The sequence below is a fragment of the Lutra lutra genome, chromosome 3 (genome assembly GCF_902655055.1).
Source record: "Lutra lutra chromosome 3, mLutLut1.2, whole genome shotgun sequence".
Classification (NCBI taxonomy): domain Eukaryota; kingdom Metazoa; phylum Chordata; class Mammalia; order Carnivora; family Mustelidae; genus Lutra; species Lutra lutra.
Genome location: NC_062280.1, coordinates 185,365,382 through 185,379,812, shown reverse-complemented (window position 1 = coordinate 185,379,812; position 14,431 = coordinate 185,365,382). Strand labels below are relative to the sequence as shown.

General features: G+C 43.1%; 1 protein-coding gene across 1 annotated transcript in view; it reads right to left on the bottom strand.

The window, feature by feature from the left end:
- Positions 1–422: 422 nt before the first annotated feature.
- GPC6 (glypican 6) overlaps positions 423–14,431 on the bottom strand; it is a 1,108,998-nt gene continuing 1,094,989 nt past the window's right edge. Inside the window, exons 8-9 of the mRNA XM_047720233.1 lie at positions 8,684–8,859; positions 423–4,869 (exon numbers count right to left, since the gene is read on the bottom strand). Coding sequence (XP_047576189.1) covers positions 4,667–4,869; positions 8,684–8,859 — 379 coding nt within the window. The 3' untranslated portion in view covers positions 423–4,666. The remainder of the gene's footprint in view (positions 4,870–8,683; positions 8,860–14,431) is intronic.

Sequence of the window (14,431 nt, the reverse complement as noted above, 5' to 3'; positions counted from 1 at the left end):
AATATTTAGCATTCCTGATAGAATGGAAACTTTCAGAAATAAAAAAAAAATCAATGCAATTTGCTGAATTTGGAAATGGTCAGTCTTTTCACATATTATCTTATTCTTCTCACCTCATTGCTAAAGTATTGACAACAGTTCTCAAGCCACTAAATTTTATCTCCGAGAAGAAACCAATACAAAGGAGAAAGATAGAGTATCCTCCAGACACATTTGGGAAGCTCTTAAATGTTCCAAAGTTCTAAAAGTTCATGATTTCAAAAGCCAAGGATATTTAGGAGAGTGGTGCTGATTTAATCTATGGTTCTTTTTCTTTCTTTTAATATTGCAGTTTCTAAAAAGCTCTCAAACAAAGAGAAATTCAAAAACTCTGAAATGTAGGCTATGACAATAATTAAGAAAATGCAGAAAGGGCACTGGTAGATTTTTAAAAACTATTTTAATACAAGATTAATAGCAATTTTCTATCCAAATCAGAAATGAAAAATCTTAACCCAAGTAATATCCATTTGACAGTCACATAAAATTTTAGGTGGTGCACACATTTTTTTCCTGCATATATATTATGCATATGCACACAGAGACCTCACTGTTATCCATCTTCAGGTGTCTTCTCATGGAAGTATCTCATTACAAGGCAATGTCAAAGATTCCAGTAACTATTCAACTTTGAATGAGGTTCAAATTGCCCCAGGCTAGGCTGAATCCCACACCATGGCAAACCGTGATGCAGCAAGGTTCCAGAATGCATACAAATCAATACTCTGTTTGTATAACTTGGCCTGAAACTAAACACTGGCTAATGTCTCCACCAAGGAGAACACGTTGCAAATGTTTAAGTCATGGTCTCCTTTACTCTTCTCTTGGCAAAGCTAAATGGTTCCCCCCACTCCCCCCACACACCCTCTTTTAAGTTAAAAGTCAGGTCTATTAGTGACTGTAAGTAAATAAAAATGAGCTTGTATTTCTGCAAGTTTTGGAGAAGTCAAAACTTACATTTGCTAATACTTCCACCTTTAATCAAACCACCTGATAATTAGCCTTGCAAAGAGAAGCAATAAAAGAATCACAACTCAGGAATTTGCTAAGTTTCTATTCCTCCTTGGGGACCTTAGTTGGTGTTCAGTGTGTAGCCAAAACATGTATGTAATGGCTAAAGCATTAAAGTAGGCTAATGTCTGCAGCAGGGAATATAAATTAAATATCAGGGTTCTGTGTCCAATAATATTTTCAATGCATTTGATTTAGATAATGTTACTTTTACAATTACTACTTAATAGTGTTTTTCAGTGTAGACAAAGTTGTGTTTCTTATCCCTTACAATGAAAGCAGGTAATACCAGTTACTTCTCTGGGTCAATCACCGTAAGAGAGTCTGATTGCTAGAGCTAACGTTGTTCTATGATGGTGGTCGTCACAGTACCCCCTCGACCGTCATTAAGGTGACAGAAGTCTGTCATGTCTACCCTTCGAAACAGAACCGTAAGCAGAGCTCTAACTCATGAATTTGCAACTCATTCTTCTCTGCTAAAGACTTTAGCCTCTGTTTAGCTTTTGCTATAACATATACAAAGTATAATATACACCAGTTACAGACGTGTATTTCTGTTAGAAAAATACATATTATAACTAAAGAACATGTAAAGAGAGGCACTTCAATAAAGCTAAGTGTTTGCGGTCATGAGCATCACCCAACAATTTCTAGTGTCTGATTTCAGTGAGCCCATTCCTCCCTACTCCTAACAGAGGTTGTGATGTGATTAGAGAATTTAGGGAACATCAAAGTAAATGAGGGCAGATTGGGGGACATAACGGAGCATCGTTTCATCCCCAATCGCTATGTTGAGACGAGAGAAATTAACGTGGCAGGGGGCGGGGGAGAGGAGGAATGTTGGAATACTTACCAAAATGGGATAACTAGATTAACTAGATTAGACTAAATCCTTTAGGACAGAAAACAAGTCTCACGTTACATTGGTCTGAAAATCATACAACATAGTTGGATGATGATAAAAACTAGGAAGTGCAATTTGAATAATATTTTGACCACATCCATGCAGGGGACGAATATTGTGGCATCATTAACTGAGAGTCATTTTAGCTCTCTGCCTGGCTCGTACAGATCACTGTATCTCACCAATAGGAGTAATATCAATCATGAAGGTGTTGAGACAAATGAAGCAGGCGTGTATATGTTATCTGTGTGTTTAGTGTATATGGAGCATGGGTTCACATTCATTAATATAATGTGTATTTATACACTTGCACAAAGCTTTTGGGGTGAGAGCAGAGAGGAAACAAGGCATTCTGATCGATTTCACAGAAGACAATGCAGAACTATTGAAAAAAAGAAAGACTTGGAGTTTAAAGCCATAAAAATAAGTTATTACTCAAATATTCTGGAAAATCAAGATTGATTTAATTTGTATTGCACTTTAATTATTGGAGAAAAGACAATACTGATTTCTGAACAACGAAATGAGCAACGTAAATGATTGGTTCTCTATAGAGATCTTTTCTGAGTGATTGGTGATAGGAAGCTGAAGTCTGGCAGTGAAATGGATGGTTTTCTAGAAGGATGTAAAGCTGAATCAGATTAGGTGTTAATTTCATGAAGATTTAAATGAAAAGATGCCACAAAGTCTCTCAGAATCCTACTTCTTATATTTCTTTAGGCATCAAATAGCCGTAGATGCTTCTGAATACTTTGAAGTTTTGCAAAAGTGCTCAAATGTACTTAATACTATTGTGCCACATGTGTTCTACTTAAATGTGACGACTAAATCAATTATAATTAATTATAATTTTGATGAGAGCAAAGATCGAAAAAAAATACCATTTACGTGCCATTTCTGTCAATGGGTTAAATAAAATGTGACTGGCATATGGTGGTGTCTCGAAACATTACTTTTCTCAACCCCAGATCATCATCAAAACCAAGAAACACATGGAGAGCCAACTGTGTGAATAAAGCCCCAGTTTGGTTTATTTTGCTTCTCTCTACCATGGGGAGCATAGGGCCTGGCTTTGGTACACTTGGAGGGTCAGTTAGGCTTGTGGCTCTAAAGTCGCCTCTTGAGTTAGGTCCCATGTCCAAGTGCCAAGCGGGAATCCTAGGCTGAAGGCGTCCGTGGAAGCAACGGTTTTGCACGTACACCGCATTCTATGGTTTCCATTACCAGGACAGTCCTGCATGCCCATGGCTGCCCCCGCGAGCCTGGTACCATCCGGAGCACCCAGGACAAAGCACGCTCATGCAAAAAAGGGTGTGCCCTGGCAAACTTTTAAGAAACGGACAGTTAGATACGTAAAAATTTCTCTTTCTTGATTCTTGGTGCTCACAGATCGTTGAGGAATCCCTTCTCTGAGCAGCACAAAACAAGAAGAGGTGGTTGACAAAACATTTTCGTTACAAAGGTGTGTCAACCCTGAGCTTGGAATTAAGAAGTTAAAATCTGTGATTTATATATATAGAGATATAAAAATAGATGATCATACTAAGACTAAAAAAGTGAAAGAAATCTCCATGTCAATACTATATATATATATATATTTTTTTTTTTGTCTTGATAGTTTTTGTTGTGAGTTATTTTGTAAGAGAATGCCCTTGTGATGCAGAAACCAACTGACACAAAGCAAACCGTTAAATATGAAAACTCACTTATGGATCTAATTGCTTATAAGTTCATCAAAAGAGCTCTTATTCTGAGACAGTAATGAGCACAGGGGCAGAAACGTCAAATCAATGTCCAACCTGTGGCTAAAGCAAAGCCATTGTATCACTGAAGATTATTTCCAATTCAGATCCTTAAGGAAGATGAATGGATGGAAACATCCACTAGTCCCTGGAGATGAAAAGAAAAATCTGTGCCAATTGGATACAGGGGACAGACACTAAGAGAATTAAGGAAAATGGTGCCATCATTGTAATTGACATTGGGCAAGGTGAGAGAGATGTGCTGGGTCATGGCAATTTTACTCTCCAATTAACGATGGAGTTCTAAATTTAGTACCGGTACCCATGAATCAGTTTGGTATTGTGTGGCTAGAGTTCAAGATGGTACCTCCAAGACAACACTGTATTTTCACCACATTAAACAAACAAACAAAAATCTCAAACTTTCTCCCTCAAAGCATTTCGTAAACCCGATTTATCACAGAAAATCTTACACTGGGAGTAGGTGGGTGATGCTGAACTTAACAGTGTTAAAGCTCTTTTGTTTTTCTCTCTTGTTGGCTCCTTTGTTGAAAATGCGGTTGTCTTGGGGGGTTTGGCCTGATTTACAAGGAAAATTACTTTCTTCCTGCCTTTTTCTTTTCTTTTAAACGGGAAAAAGAAAAAAAAAAACTCACAACGTGAGATTCCTTTACTTCTGCAGCATAAAAGCAAATGAAGGTAAGAAAATCTCCTGGTACGAAAGATTTGAGTAAGAATTCTCTAGAATAAACAAGGTCCCCACAGAGAGCGGAAGGAAAGAGGAAGCAGTTCAGTCTGGCACCCAGTACTCTTTGGGCAAACAGAAAGGGAGGCAGAGTGCAGTCCTGTCTCTTCTCATAGAAAACATTAAGTTTTTGTGGCATGGTCCATTGTCCGAGAGTGTAAGAAAAGAAGTGAGTTGGCCATTCGGATAGCTAAAATGCAGTTTCTTCTGACCAAAAACCCAGGATTATCTGCACAGTCTCTGCAGTGCCAGGACGACGCAGACCAGAGATCCTGAGAGCAGGGAAGGGCCGAGCTGGGCTGCCGAAGAGTCCACCTCCCTCCGGTCGGGGTCCACCGCAGGGGCCTCTGTCGTGACGAACTCAAACTCCGTGGGACATACGTCATCCATGCACCCGCTGCCGCTGCCCGAGCCGCTGGATTCATCGCCTGGTGAGGGTGCATTGAGAAAGAGAGTTAGACCAGGACTAGGATGGAGTGGGGGTGCCCACCAGATTTGGGTCTGGCGGTGGAAGGGGACATCCCACCGCCCTCCCAACCCTCACCCCAGTGGGTCTGGTTTGTGATGGGCGGGCAGAGCTGACCAGAATAAATATCTGAGACACAGGGCCATGCATCCTGGACCCGATGAGGGTCCATCCCTACCACGTTGGCATTCGAGAGGTATTTATTCTGGCTAATGTTTAAGTTGCTTTAAGATACTCCGTCCATTGCTCTTTTGGTACCCTGGGGCCATTGTCATCAGCAGATAGCATGCTTTGCTCAAGGATTTTGAAATGAGGTTTAAAGCAAAGAACACGGCTAAGTAGGCAGTCTGAGCCACAGGAGTGTGTAGTTGTGAAAAGCACATATTATTATGACTTTGTGGCTCCTTGATTCCACCTTTGTTCTACTCTAAGAGTGAGGACGAGCTCTGTCTCTACCGACTTCTCCCTCTGACCCCCGGGGTTGGCGACTGTGACCAGCTGGTTGTATTTGCTGGGGCCATAACCCAAGAATAGTTTTTACATTTTCAAGTGCTAAAAAAAAATCGAACGAGAAATTGTATTTTGTGAGGTATGAGTGTGTGCGAAATTGACACATCAGTGTCCATGGGAGACATCATACTGGACACGGCCACCCCCGCCCCCGCTTCTGCATTGTCTCATTCTGCATTCAAAGCTGAACCTATTGCATATCTGGCTTTTGACAGAAAAGGTTTGCCATTCCTGCTTGAAAACTTCTGAGCTTGCTCTAGTCCCACCTCTTACTGCTTGGTTCCTTACTGTTTCACAAACCCTGTGTCTCAGACCTGGGTCCCAGTTTGGTCTCCATCAATTTCTAGCTGTGTGAAAGGACTTATCACCATTTGCAATTGTTGTATTAACTTGCTTGTTTTTCTGTGTCCCCTGTGAGAGTGGACGCTTGTGGAGGGTAGAGACTTTGTGTGGTGTATACCGTTCACTTCTGTATCCCCATTGCCTTTAGTGGTCCCTGGCATGCAGCAGGTACACGAAAGTTACTTGCTGAATAATTAAATGCGCTTTGGGAATCTTCCTCGACTCCTGTCCGTTTCCTTATCTCAACAGATGCAGACAATAGCATTTACAGGAAGAGTATGTAGGAAGCCATTCTGGTGAAATGCGTGAGGGCACCAAACCCACCGCTTGCCATGATGCCTGATGGGGGAAAAAATATGGTTCCTACAGCAAAGAGGACCTAGATTTTAACCTGCCATTTTTTTCTTTAAGTGAACGAGGGCAAGCTGGTTTCTTTAGGTGAACAGTGGCTCTGCTTCCTCAGCTGTAAAAATGAGAGTGTTCCTATATGTTTCATAGGATGGTTAGGAGTTATAACGGAAATAATGTGCCTGGGAGGAACGAGGAAACTATAAACCTGGTAATGACAATTTACTATTTCCTCCACTTGCTCAAAGATTCATTCAATAGACCTAAATTCCTCCCTGTTGGCCTGAAACAAGGATGGGCTTGTTGTATGCCTCCCCGAATACTGGCGCCACCTTGGGTGCTAGATGTCACCTAAGTAAGGCCAAAGTAATGCAGGGTCTCCTCTACTGTCCCCCTGAATAAGCAAGGCATAGCTCAGCACAATTCTTCTTCTTCTTCTTCTTCTTCTTCTTTCTTCTTCTTCTTCTTTCTTCTTCTTCTTCTTCTTTCTCCTTCTTCTTCTTCTTTCTTCTTCTTCTTCTTCTTCTTCTTCTTCTTCTTCTTCTTCTTCTTCTTCTTCTTCTTCTTTCTTCTTCTTCTTCTTCTTCTCCTCCTCCTTCTTCTCCTCCTTCTTCTCCTCCTTCTTCTTCTTTTTTTTAACAGGACATCTAAATATCAGGTAAGATCACTTGAATACACTATAGCAGGTTCTTAACATTTTCTCGGATTTATCGTTAGTGGCCTTTACAAGGGGGAAAATGCCCATTAATTAAATTCAGAGATTCCAGAACTGCTGAGGGAATTGTTCTTAACACTGGTATTATGAACAAGAAGTAATATAACCTTTACAAAGATATTATTAAAGTGATTTGGAATATTAAAACTGTGGTAAGCAAATAATGACAGGAGACTCCAGCTGAGGAAAATAATGGCCCTGTCTCTTTCTGAAAATGAGTCAGAAAGGCTGGAGTTTCAGGGGTGATTTTTTAAAATGCCAAAAGCAGGAGGGTGATGATGGCTGTAAGATGTGATAATGGTTTATAGGATAGACACTGTCCTAAAATAGGGGACCAAATACGGGGCTTGGGTTAGAGCTAAGTGAGGCTCTTAAGCGTTGTTAATTTTTATTTTCTTGTGGGGGGAAGTGGAGCACGATCTCTCCTCAAGGACATTCCCTAAGCTTTGCAGACTGACATGTATATAACCTCTTTAGGTCAGAGAGAAGAGAGAACCAAGGCCAACCTCAACTAATTCTTACATTATCTTGAATTATTTATTCCTATAGTCACTCTTCAGATAATAAAGCATTTCATGAGACAGAGAGGACGATGCTGCTCTCAGAAGAGCAAAACTAAGGAGTGAGCAGGGGAGAAGCAGCAAAGGCCCTCGTGGAAGGTTCTCTTCTGAAGAGGGAAGACGAGGTTTCGTGAAGAGGAGAAATAATAGGAGAAATGTGACAGCAATAAAGTCTACTGGGTTGGCAATTATCCTGCATTTAGAAAATTAATTTTTGAGTTATTTAAAATGGAATGAAGCACTAAAAATTTTCTGTAGGGGACAACTCGGTAGGCTGATGGCTAAGACTTGGATGACTTAATGTCTTCCATCTGGAACTTGTTTCTTTCTATCTCATTAATTCAAGCACACAAGCATCATCTTTTGCTTCAGTGACCAAATTACAGGCTCGCTGGTGACTGCACAACTTATGTTCAAGTAATCTTTTCCCAAGAACTCTGTAGGGATACATATCTTAAAAAAAAAAAAAAATCCCAAAGCCATAAAGCAAAGTCTCCCCAATTTGTATAGTTATGCATCCTAAAACCACTTACACAACCCCCAAATTTCATTTAACACTCACTTAATAGTCTTTCCAATCACTTCTGATATTTTGTGAGGGCTAATAAACTAGTCATGGGTCCTACTGCACTGGCATTTCGTTATTTGTCGATATATCCGATACAAATGTCCACGGCTCATGCACTTGAGGGAGTGGATAGAGGGAGAGCTCGCGCAGTTGAATCTAGAGCACATGAGATTTCATCTTGGGTCGTTCACAGATGGCCCCAAATGAACTTCCTGAAGACCCGGCCTCACAGGCTAGAATGCTTCTCATTCTATGGAAGAGAAATCTAAGACTCAAGAAATAATTTGCTTAGGACCCCAGTCAGTAAGTGATAAAACCAAGAGTCCTGCCCCGCCTTGTCTGAGGAAGCTTTAGAACATTCTTCTTTTCGTGGTTGGGGGAGAGGACAAGAGTTTGGGGCAGAGATATAAATGATGATGGGCGAAAGAGAAGATGAGAACATTGCTTCGTGGCTTGACCATGAATAGATCACCTGGCAGAGGAGACCCAAAGTTAGCTGGGGAGCGCCAAATGTAATCCAGTGAAACTATTCCTTAAGACCAGTTATGATTTTAGTAGAATCCTAAGCTTTGTGGGTCAGAGCTCTCTGTCCAAAGACTATTAACAGCTCTGCAGACTGGGGAAGCAGGACACAAGATTAAAGGTGCACACTGCTCTTTAAGAAAAAGTGGGGTATCATTGACAACCTATTTCTCACTGTGGAGGTTACTGGTACCCGTAAAGACTTCCTTACTCGTGTCCTGGAAGTTGACGTCATTGCCATTGTACGCGTTCTTTAGTTTGTTGGTCATCACACGTAGAGCCATGATCTGCTGCCTGATGAACGTGTCGGGCCGTGTGATGTCCACGTCAACTTCAGGGTTGTTAATCTGGTTGGTCAACCCATCGTTCATGATCTCAGGCAAGTATCTGCGAGGCCGACAGAAAGAGAACAGATTAGCGTGAGGCAGGAGGGGCCCAGTACCAGACTGTGCTGTGCTGTCTCTGACGGAGGGACATTGTGTGTCCAGGACAGTGGACACACAATGGAGCTCGATTCCTGCAAAGAAAGACCAAAAAGTGAAGACAAGGAATAACTTTTCTCAGAGGGAGCTGTGGCTAAAAAGATGGTTTCAGGGTGCTTCTTAAAATGGTCCTGAATTTGTAGGGAGGCTTGCCTACGAATGAATGTTCAAATGGGGACTTAGAGAAATTGTTTCTTAAATTTAACTATTTTCCTCCTCTAGCCCAAATGGTAGATACTGAAGTCAAGGGCTCGCTAGCTTCCTTTGCTCTCTGGTTAATTTTGCTGAGAATTGAACTTGTAAATTACGCATGATCTTAGAGAATTCTCTTGCACGAGGATGCTCTCCCTCAGCTGCGGAGGCCTTACCTCTGACTTTAATGAGAAGAAACTTCTGGATATAAAAAACCACCTTTGGCAATTTGAGGTGTAGCCATTGAGCCCTGGAAAGTCTGAGGTGCCCATTAGGGGTTTTGTTTTGTCACCGCATGTAACAATATTCGATATTGGGCAAAACAGAAGGATAAAATCTAATGAATCTTTAATTCTTATGACTGGCAAATTTAGATTCATATTCTTTTAACTTGTACTAAAATTTTAGAACTGTCAGTCCTTCGAAGCCAACTGCCCAATCTGCCTGTGTGCGTTTATACCATTGGAGACTATAGATGGCGGGAAAGTGCCTAGAGCCCCCTCTGACCCCTCATGCTAATGACCTGCCCAGTCACAGCCCTCCTTCTCTCCTTCTCCCAGAAGTCCCTGCACCTGCTGCTTCTATCTCATTTCCTGTGGCTCTCCCGGAGTGCAGAGGGCACAGCGGCCTCACACTGACTTCGGGGCCTGCCTCTTCCTTTCCAATGCATCCTGCACCCACGATCTGACGACTCTTCACGAGCTATGGCTTTCATCATATGACTCTTCTGTCGGAAAACTTGGTGATAGTAGCTGATGTCTCCTGAGTACGTACCCTCAGGCACTGTGATAAGCCCTTCACGTGTATTTTAGAATTCAGCACCTTAGTGAATCCAAGAGCTATGTGCTCTTGTATATCCATTTTGCAAAAGAGAACACTGAGGCTGAGAGAGGATGGGTAACAGTGCAAAGTCGTGGAGTTAATGGATGGCAAAACCACGATCTGAGCCCAACAGGTCTAGTTTTAGAGCCCACGTGTCCAAACGGTGCACTGTACCGCCTGATTGATGACAAATGACAGTTCACATTTTATAGCTCGGCAATCAGAGCCCATTTCCATCCCGTCTCTACTTTCTTATGCTGCAACCATCCCTCCAAGGGGCCCATCTTGCCCTGCAGAATCTAAAGCCTGTACACAGCTTTTAATTACCTGTCCTGAGGGCTTTCCTTGCCTGCATTGCACTTTCAAATTCAAGTCCCAAATATCCTTAAAGACCCAGGTCAATCTTGGCTTTGTCTTGAAGATATTTTCCAGCTTTTAGGGACCTATGCATTCTTTTGGAGGGCTGCCATGTTCATCTGGGCTTTTTTTGGTGCAGTGCACAAAGTCACCCACCGAGGGAGGGAGTTGGGCTGACATCCAGCTGGAATTCTCTGCCCACAAAGTGATGTCCCTGCAGGGCACCATTCACCTGAAGGGACACAGTTTTCTTTTCTTTTTTTTCCTTTTTGTTCTATTTGTTTTATTTTTGAAAATTTCAATGCATACCAAAGCACAGGCAACTGTATAATGAACCCTCAGGTACCCATCTGGGTGTCTTTTTCTAATTCTTAAAAAGGTGCTTTATTTGTCTGTGTCCTGGTAAGAAACAGATGGCACCTGCAAAGAGGTAATAAAGAGAGTTTGCAAGGAGAGACAACTTATGAAGGTGAGAACAGGGAAACCAGCGCTGGGTGGCAAAGAACCCCAAGACTGGCCATAGCAGGAGGGCCGGAGGGGAAGTAAGGGTCCCCACTTATGCACAGGAATTGAAATCTCAGCAAGCAACCAAATGACACAGCAACAGTGAAACCAAGGCCTGTCAGGGAGGGAGCTGAGGGAAGATACCCTGACTTCCCTTGTACCTCCTTCTGCTGCCTCCCATCAGCGGAAGCCAATGGAAGACAGTGGGCCAGAGGACCCAGTGGACGGAGTTTGCAGAGATCCTCATTCAGGGCATAGACCCAGGTGGAGGGATGAGGAGTGGATCTTAAGGGGAATCAGGACATCCAGAACAGGGACCCGACACCTCACTGCTATATCATCATTCTTCTACTGCATTTACTATGATGGTTTGCAAGCTGAGAAAACCCCATTCCTCTATTTTGGCCTTCCTATTTACCTATACTTGTACGGTATGCTTATGTTTACAATTCTTCCCCTTCTGCGGGTTATTTTCCAAGTTCCGGAAACCGAAGGCTCTTTATCCATCAGCCTCCAAAAGAAGAAATGGAAATGTACAGAGATTTTTATATTTAAGCCATTTTTCAGTTATTGAAATCTTAGGCATGATGTATTTGTGTATGAAGTGGTTTATCCCCTTTAAATCAGAGGTCCTCTGAACGAGCACCTTGTCTTCATCTACTTCTTAAACAAGATCGACTTCACCACATAATGAATAATAAAACACACAGAGTGCATTGCACATTCTTTTCCATAAAGCTTCACGGTATTTGCTGCCCTTAAAAAGTAAAAATGTTTTAATGGAAATTTTTAAAAGTCAGAGGACCGTCTCTCTGTAGTCTTGCCACAAAGCATAACTTCTGTGCGGTCTTCCAATATGGCTGATACATTAATAAATTCTTGTTGGCTTCTGGGCTTGACTTCGAAAACGTGACATTGGGTGGACTGTTATTGACATCAATTATATGTGCTGGGCTCCACGAGCTCTACTTAATTACTAGAGCTCATTGGCATGAGCAGCAGCGAGGGCGGGCTAGCCTTTGCTGACCCGGGAGTTGAGAGTGGCCGGAAGGGGCCCGCCGGTTCTGGGGTTGCCCCTCAACTCTTGGAAAATGATTCCTGCAGCTGTACCTAGGCCAGGTCAGAGGAGGGCTTTGTTTCTTTCAGATGCTGTGCGCGCTGCACGGCTCGCTGAGACTCATTTACCAGAAGCCGACTGCGAGAGCTTACATGGGAATGCTGCCCCTGGGAGTCTGAGCATCGAGGAACAATAAGAGACTGCCAAATCCACCCAGCCTCTAACTGGGCCCACTGATGCTCGGCTGCCTGCGATAAAAACAAGGAACAATGCACCCGTGTCCTCAGGAACCTTTTCTCCTTTCGCTGTACTCAAAGGGTAACTTTAGAGACAATATGGAAACTTAAACCACAAGCACAGTTGAAAAAGAGAATGGCCATCTTGTCACTCCAGAGGTACACCCCGAGGCCAATTCTGTGGATATCCAAAAGGCAGCTTGAGGGATGTGTAGAAGCCCAGGACTTGTGTTTGGTCTCTTTGTATAATGCTTGTGTCCTGAAGACATGGATGCCTCTTTGAGCCCCTGCTATTGTTTATTAGACTTTGCATCGGCTTCTTGGCCTGATGGTGTTCTATGTTTGCACCATTACAGTTTGGGGAGACACAGGAAGGAAGCAGGATCTCAGCACAGAGAAGCCAGCTTCCCAGGCTGGATGCACATTTATCAGGGGCAGAGAGAACCCAGAAATGAGCACAGATTGGAAGGTTGAATGGAGTATCATGTTCTTCAATGGTTCATGCTCAGCGTGGTGAGGGGAGCCATCCAGGAACATTCTAAACCCATCCATGAGCCCGTTCTGATTACCTTCTATTCTGCAAGAGAGGTATAGGAGCTCTTCAGTAGTTTTGCAGAATTACTTTTCTTCATGTCTGTTAGGGGCTGAATGTTTGTGTTCCCCTCAAGTTTACATGTTGAAAACCCAATGCCCAAGGGAATGGTTTCAGGAGGTGAGGTGTCTGGGAGGGAATCTGGGCATGAGGGCTCAGAAAAGAGACACGGAGGGCTAGCTTAGTCCTTGCATCATGTGAGGACACAATGAAAAATGGAAAAATCTGCAACCCGAAAGAGGGCTCTCACCGGACCAGGCTGGCACGCTGATGAACTTGGACTTCCAGCCTCCAGTTCCTAAGCTACCCAGATGTGGTATTTTGTTATAGCAGCTTGCGTGGACTGAGACAGCATCTAATTTCATATCGTGGACATAGGCTTCCTTGATTACATCCACATGTTACAGCTGATCAGGGTGGTAGAGTCCTGTAGGAACTGGGGGTTGGGGGGACTTAAATGTTCAACCTCCTGAGTGGCTGCAGGCTCTGTGCTGGAGACTCTCACTGCTGGAGTTGACATCTTCTGTCATCCTCCATCACTGACACCCCAGAAAGTTCCCCCAACCAGGCACCATGTATGTCATTGCCACCACTCAAAATCACTCCTTTTGGGGCACCTGGGTGGCTCAATGCCTTCGGCTCAGGTCATGATTTCAGGGTCCTGGGATCGAGCCCTGCATCAGGCTCTCTACTCAGCAAGGAGTCTGCTTCCCCGCCCTTGCCTGCCTACCTCTCTGCCTACTTGTGGTCTCTCTCTCTCTGTCAAATAAATAAATAAAATCTTAAAAAAAAAAAAAATCACTCCTTTCAGTTGTTAGAGAAATGTGCCTGCCGGGAGGACAGACGTGTTGACCTATCTGTAGTCTGTATTTCTTATCACCTCATTAATGCCTGTGGTTGCTCTGACAGAAGGAGCTGCACAGTGGGAGAAAGGGACACACACGATCTAATGGCATTTGAAAGCCAGTAAAAGTCTGAAAAGTGAGACACCTGTAAGGAAGGTTAGCCTGGTGGTGCCCAGTGGGGTTGACAGGAGTCCAGGTGGAAGCCGAGGCAGGAATGGGGAGAAATGGGGTCCCCAGGTGCTGCCTTGGGTTTGTTTTAAGGTGACAGATGCTTCTTCCTACTGCTCCTGCCTCAAGGCACACTGAGCAGAGAATGCAAAGCAGATTCCATCCTGCTTGTGGCCCAAATGAGCTGCATTCAATACATGTCTCTCCAGTAATTTCCAATTCTAAGCTACATACTCATTCCTTCCCGTGGGAGAGTTTTGCTAATCTAAGAAATATGACAGTAATACAGGTCTCAAATTTCTTTCTTTCTTTCTTTTTTTTTAAAAATATTTTATTTATTTATTTGACAGAGAGAGATCACAAGTAGGCAGAGAGGCAGACAGAGAGAGAGAGAGGAGAAAGCAGGCTCCCTGCCAAGCAGAGAGCCCGATGCGGGACTCGATCCCAGGACCCTGAGATCATGACCTGAGCCGAAGGCAGAGGCTTATTAACCCACTGAGCCACCCAGGCACCCCAGGTCTCAAATTTCTTATCTGCAGTTCCAAAATTTAAGAAGTTTTCCAAAGTTTTTTTTTCTTTCTTACACTCCTCTTGTTAACAAAACTTGATCTGATCCGAAATGAGGCTAATCAGAGCTCTCATTTTTCCCACTTGGTGGGATTAGCAATATATCTTGCTGCAGAAATTGAATGTGGTTGATTGTG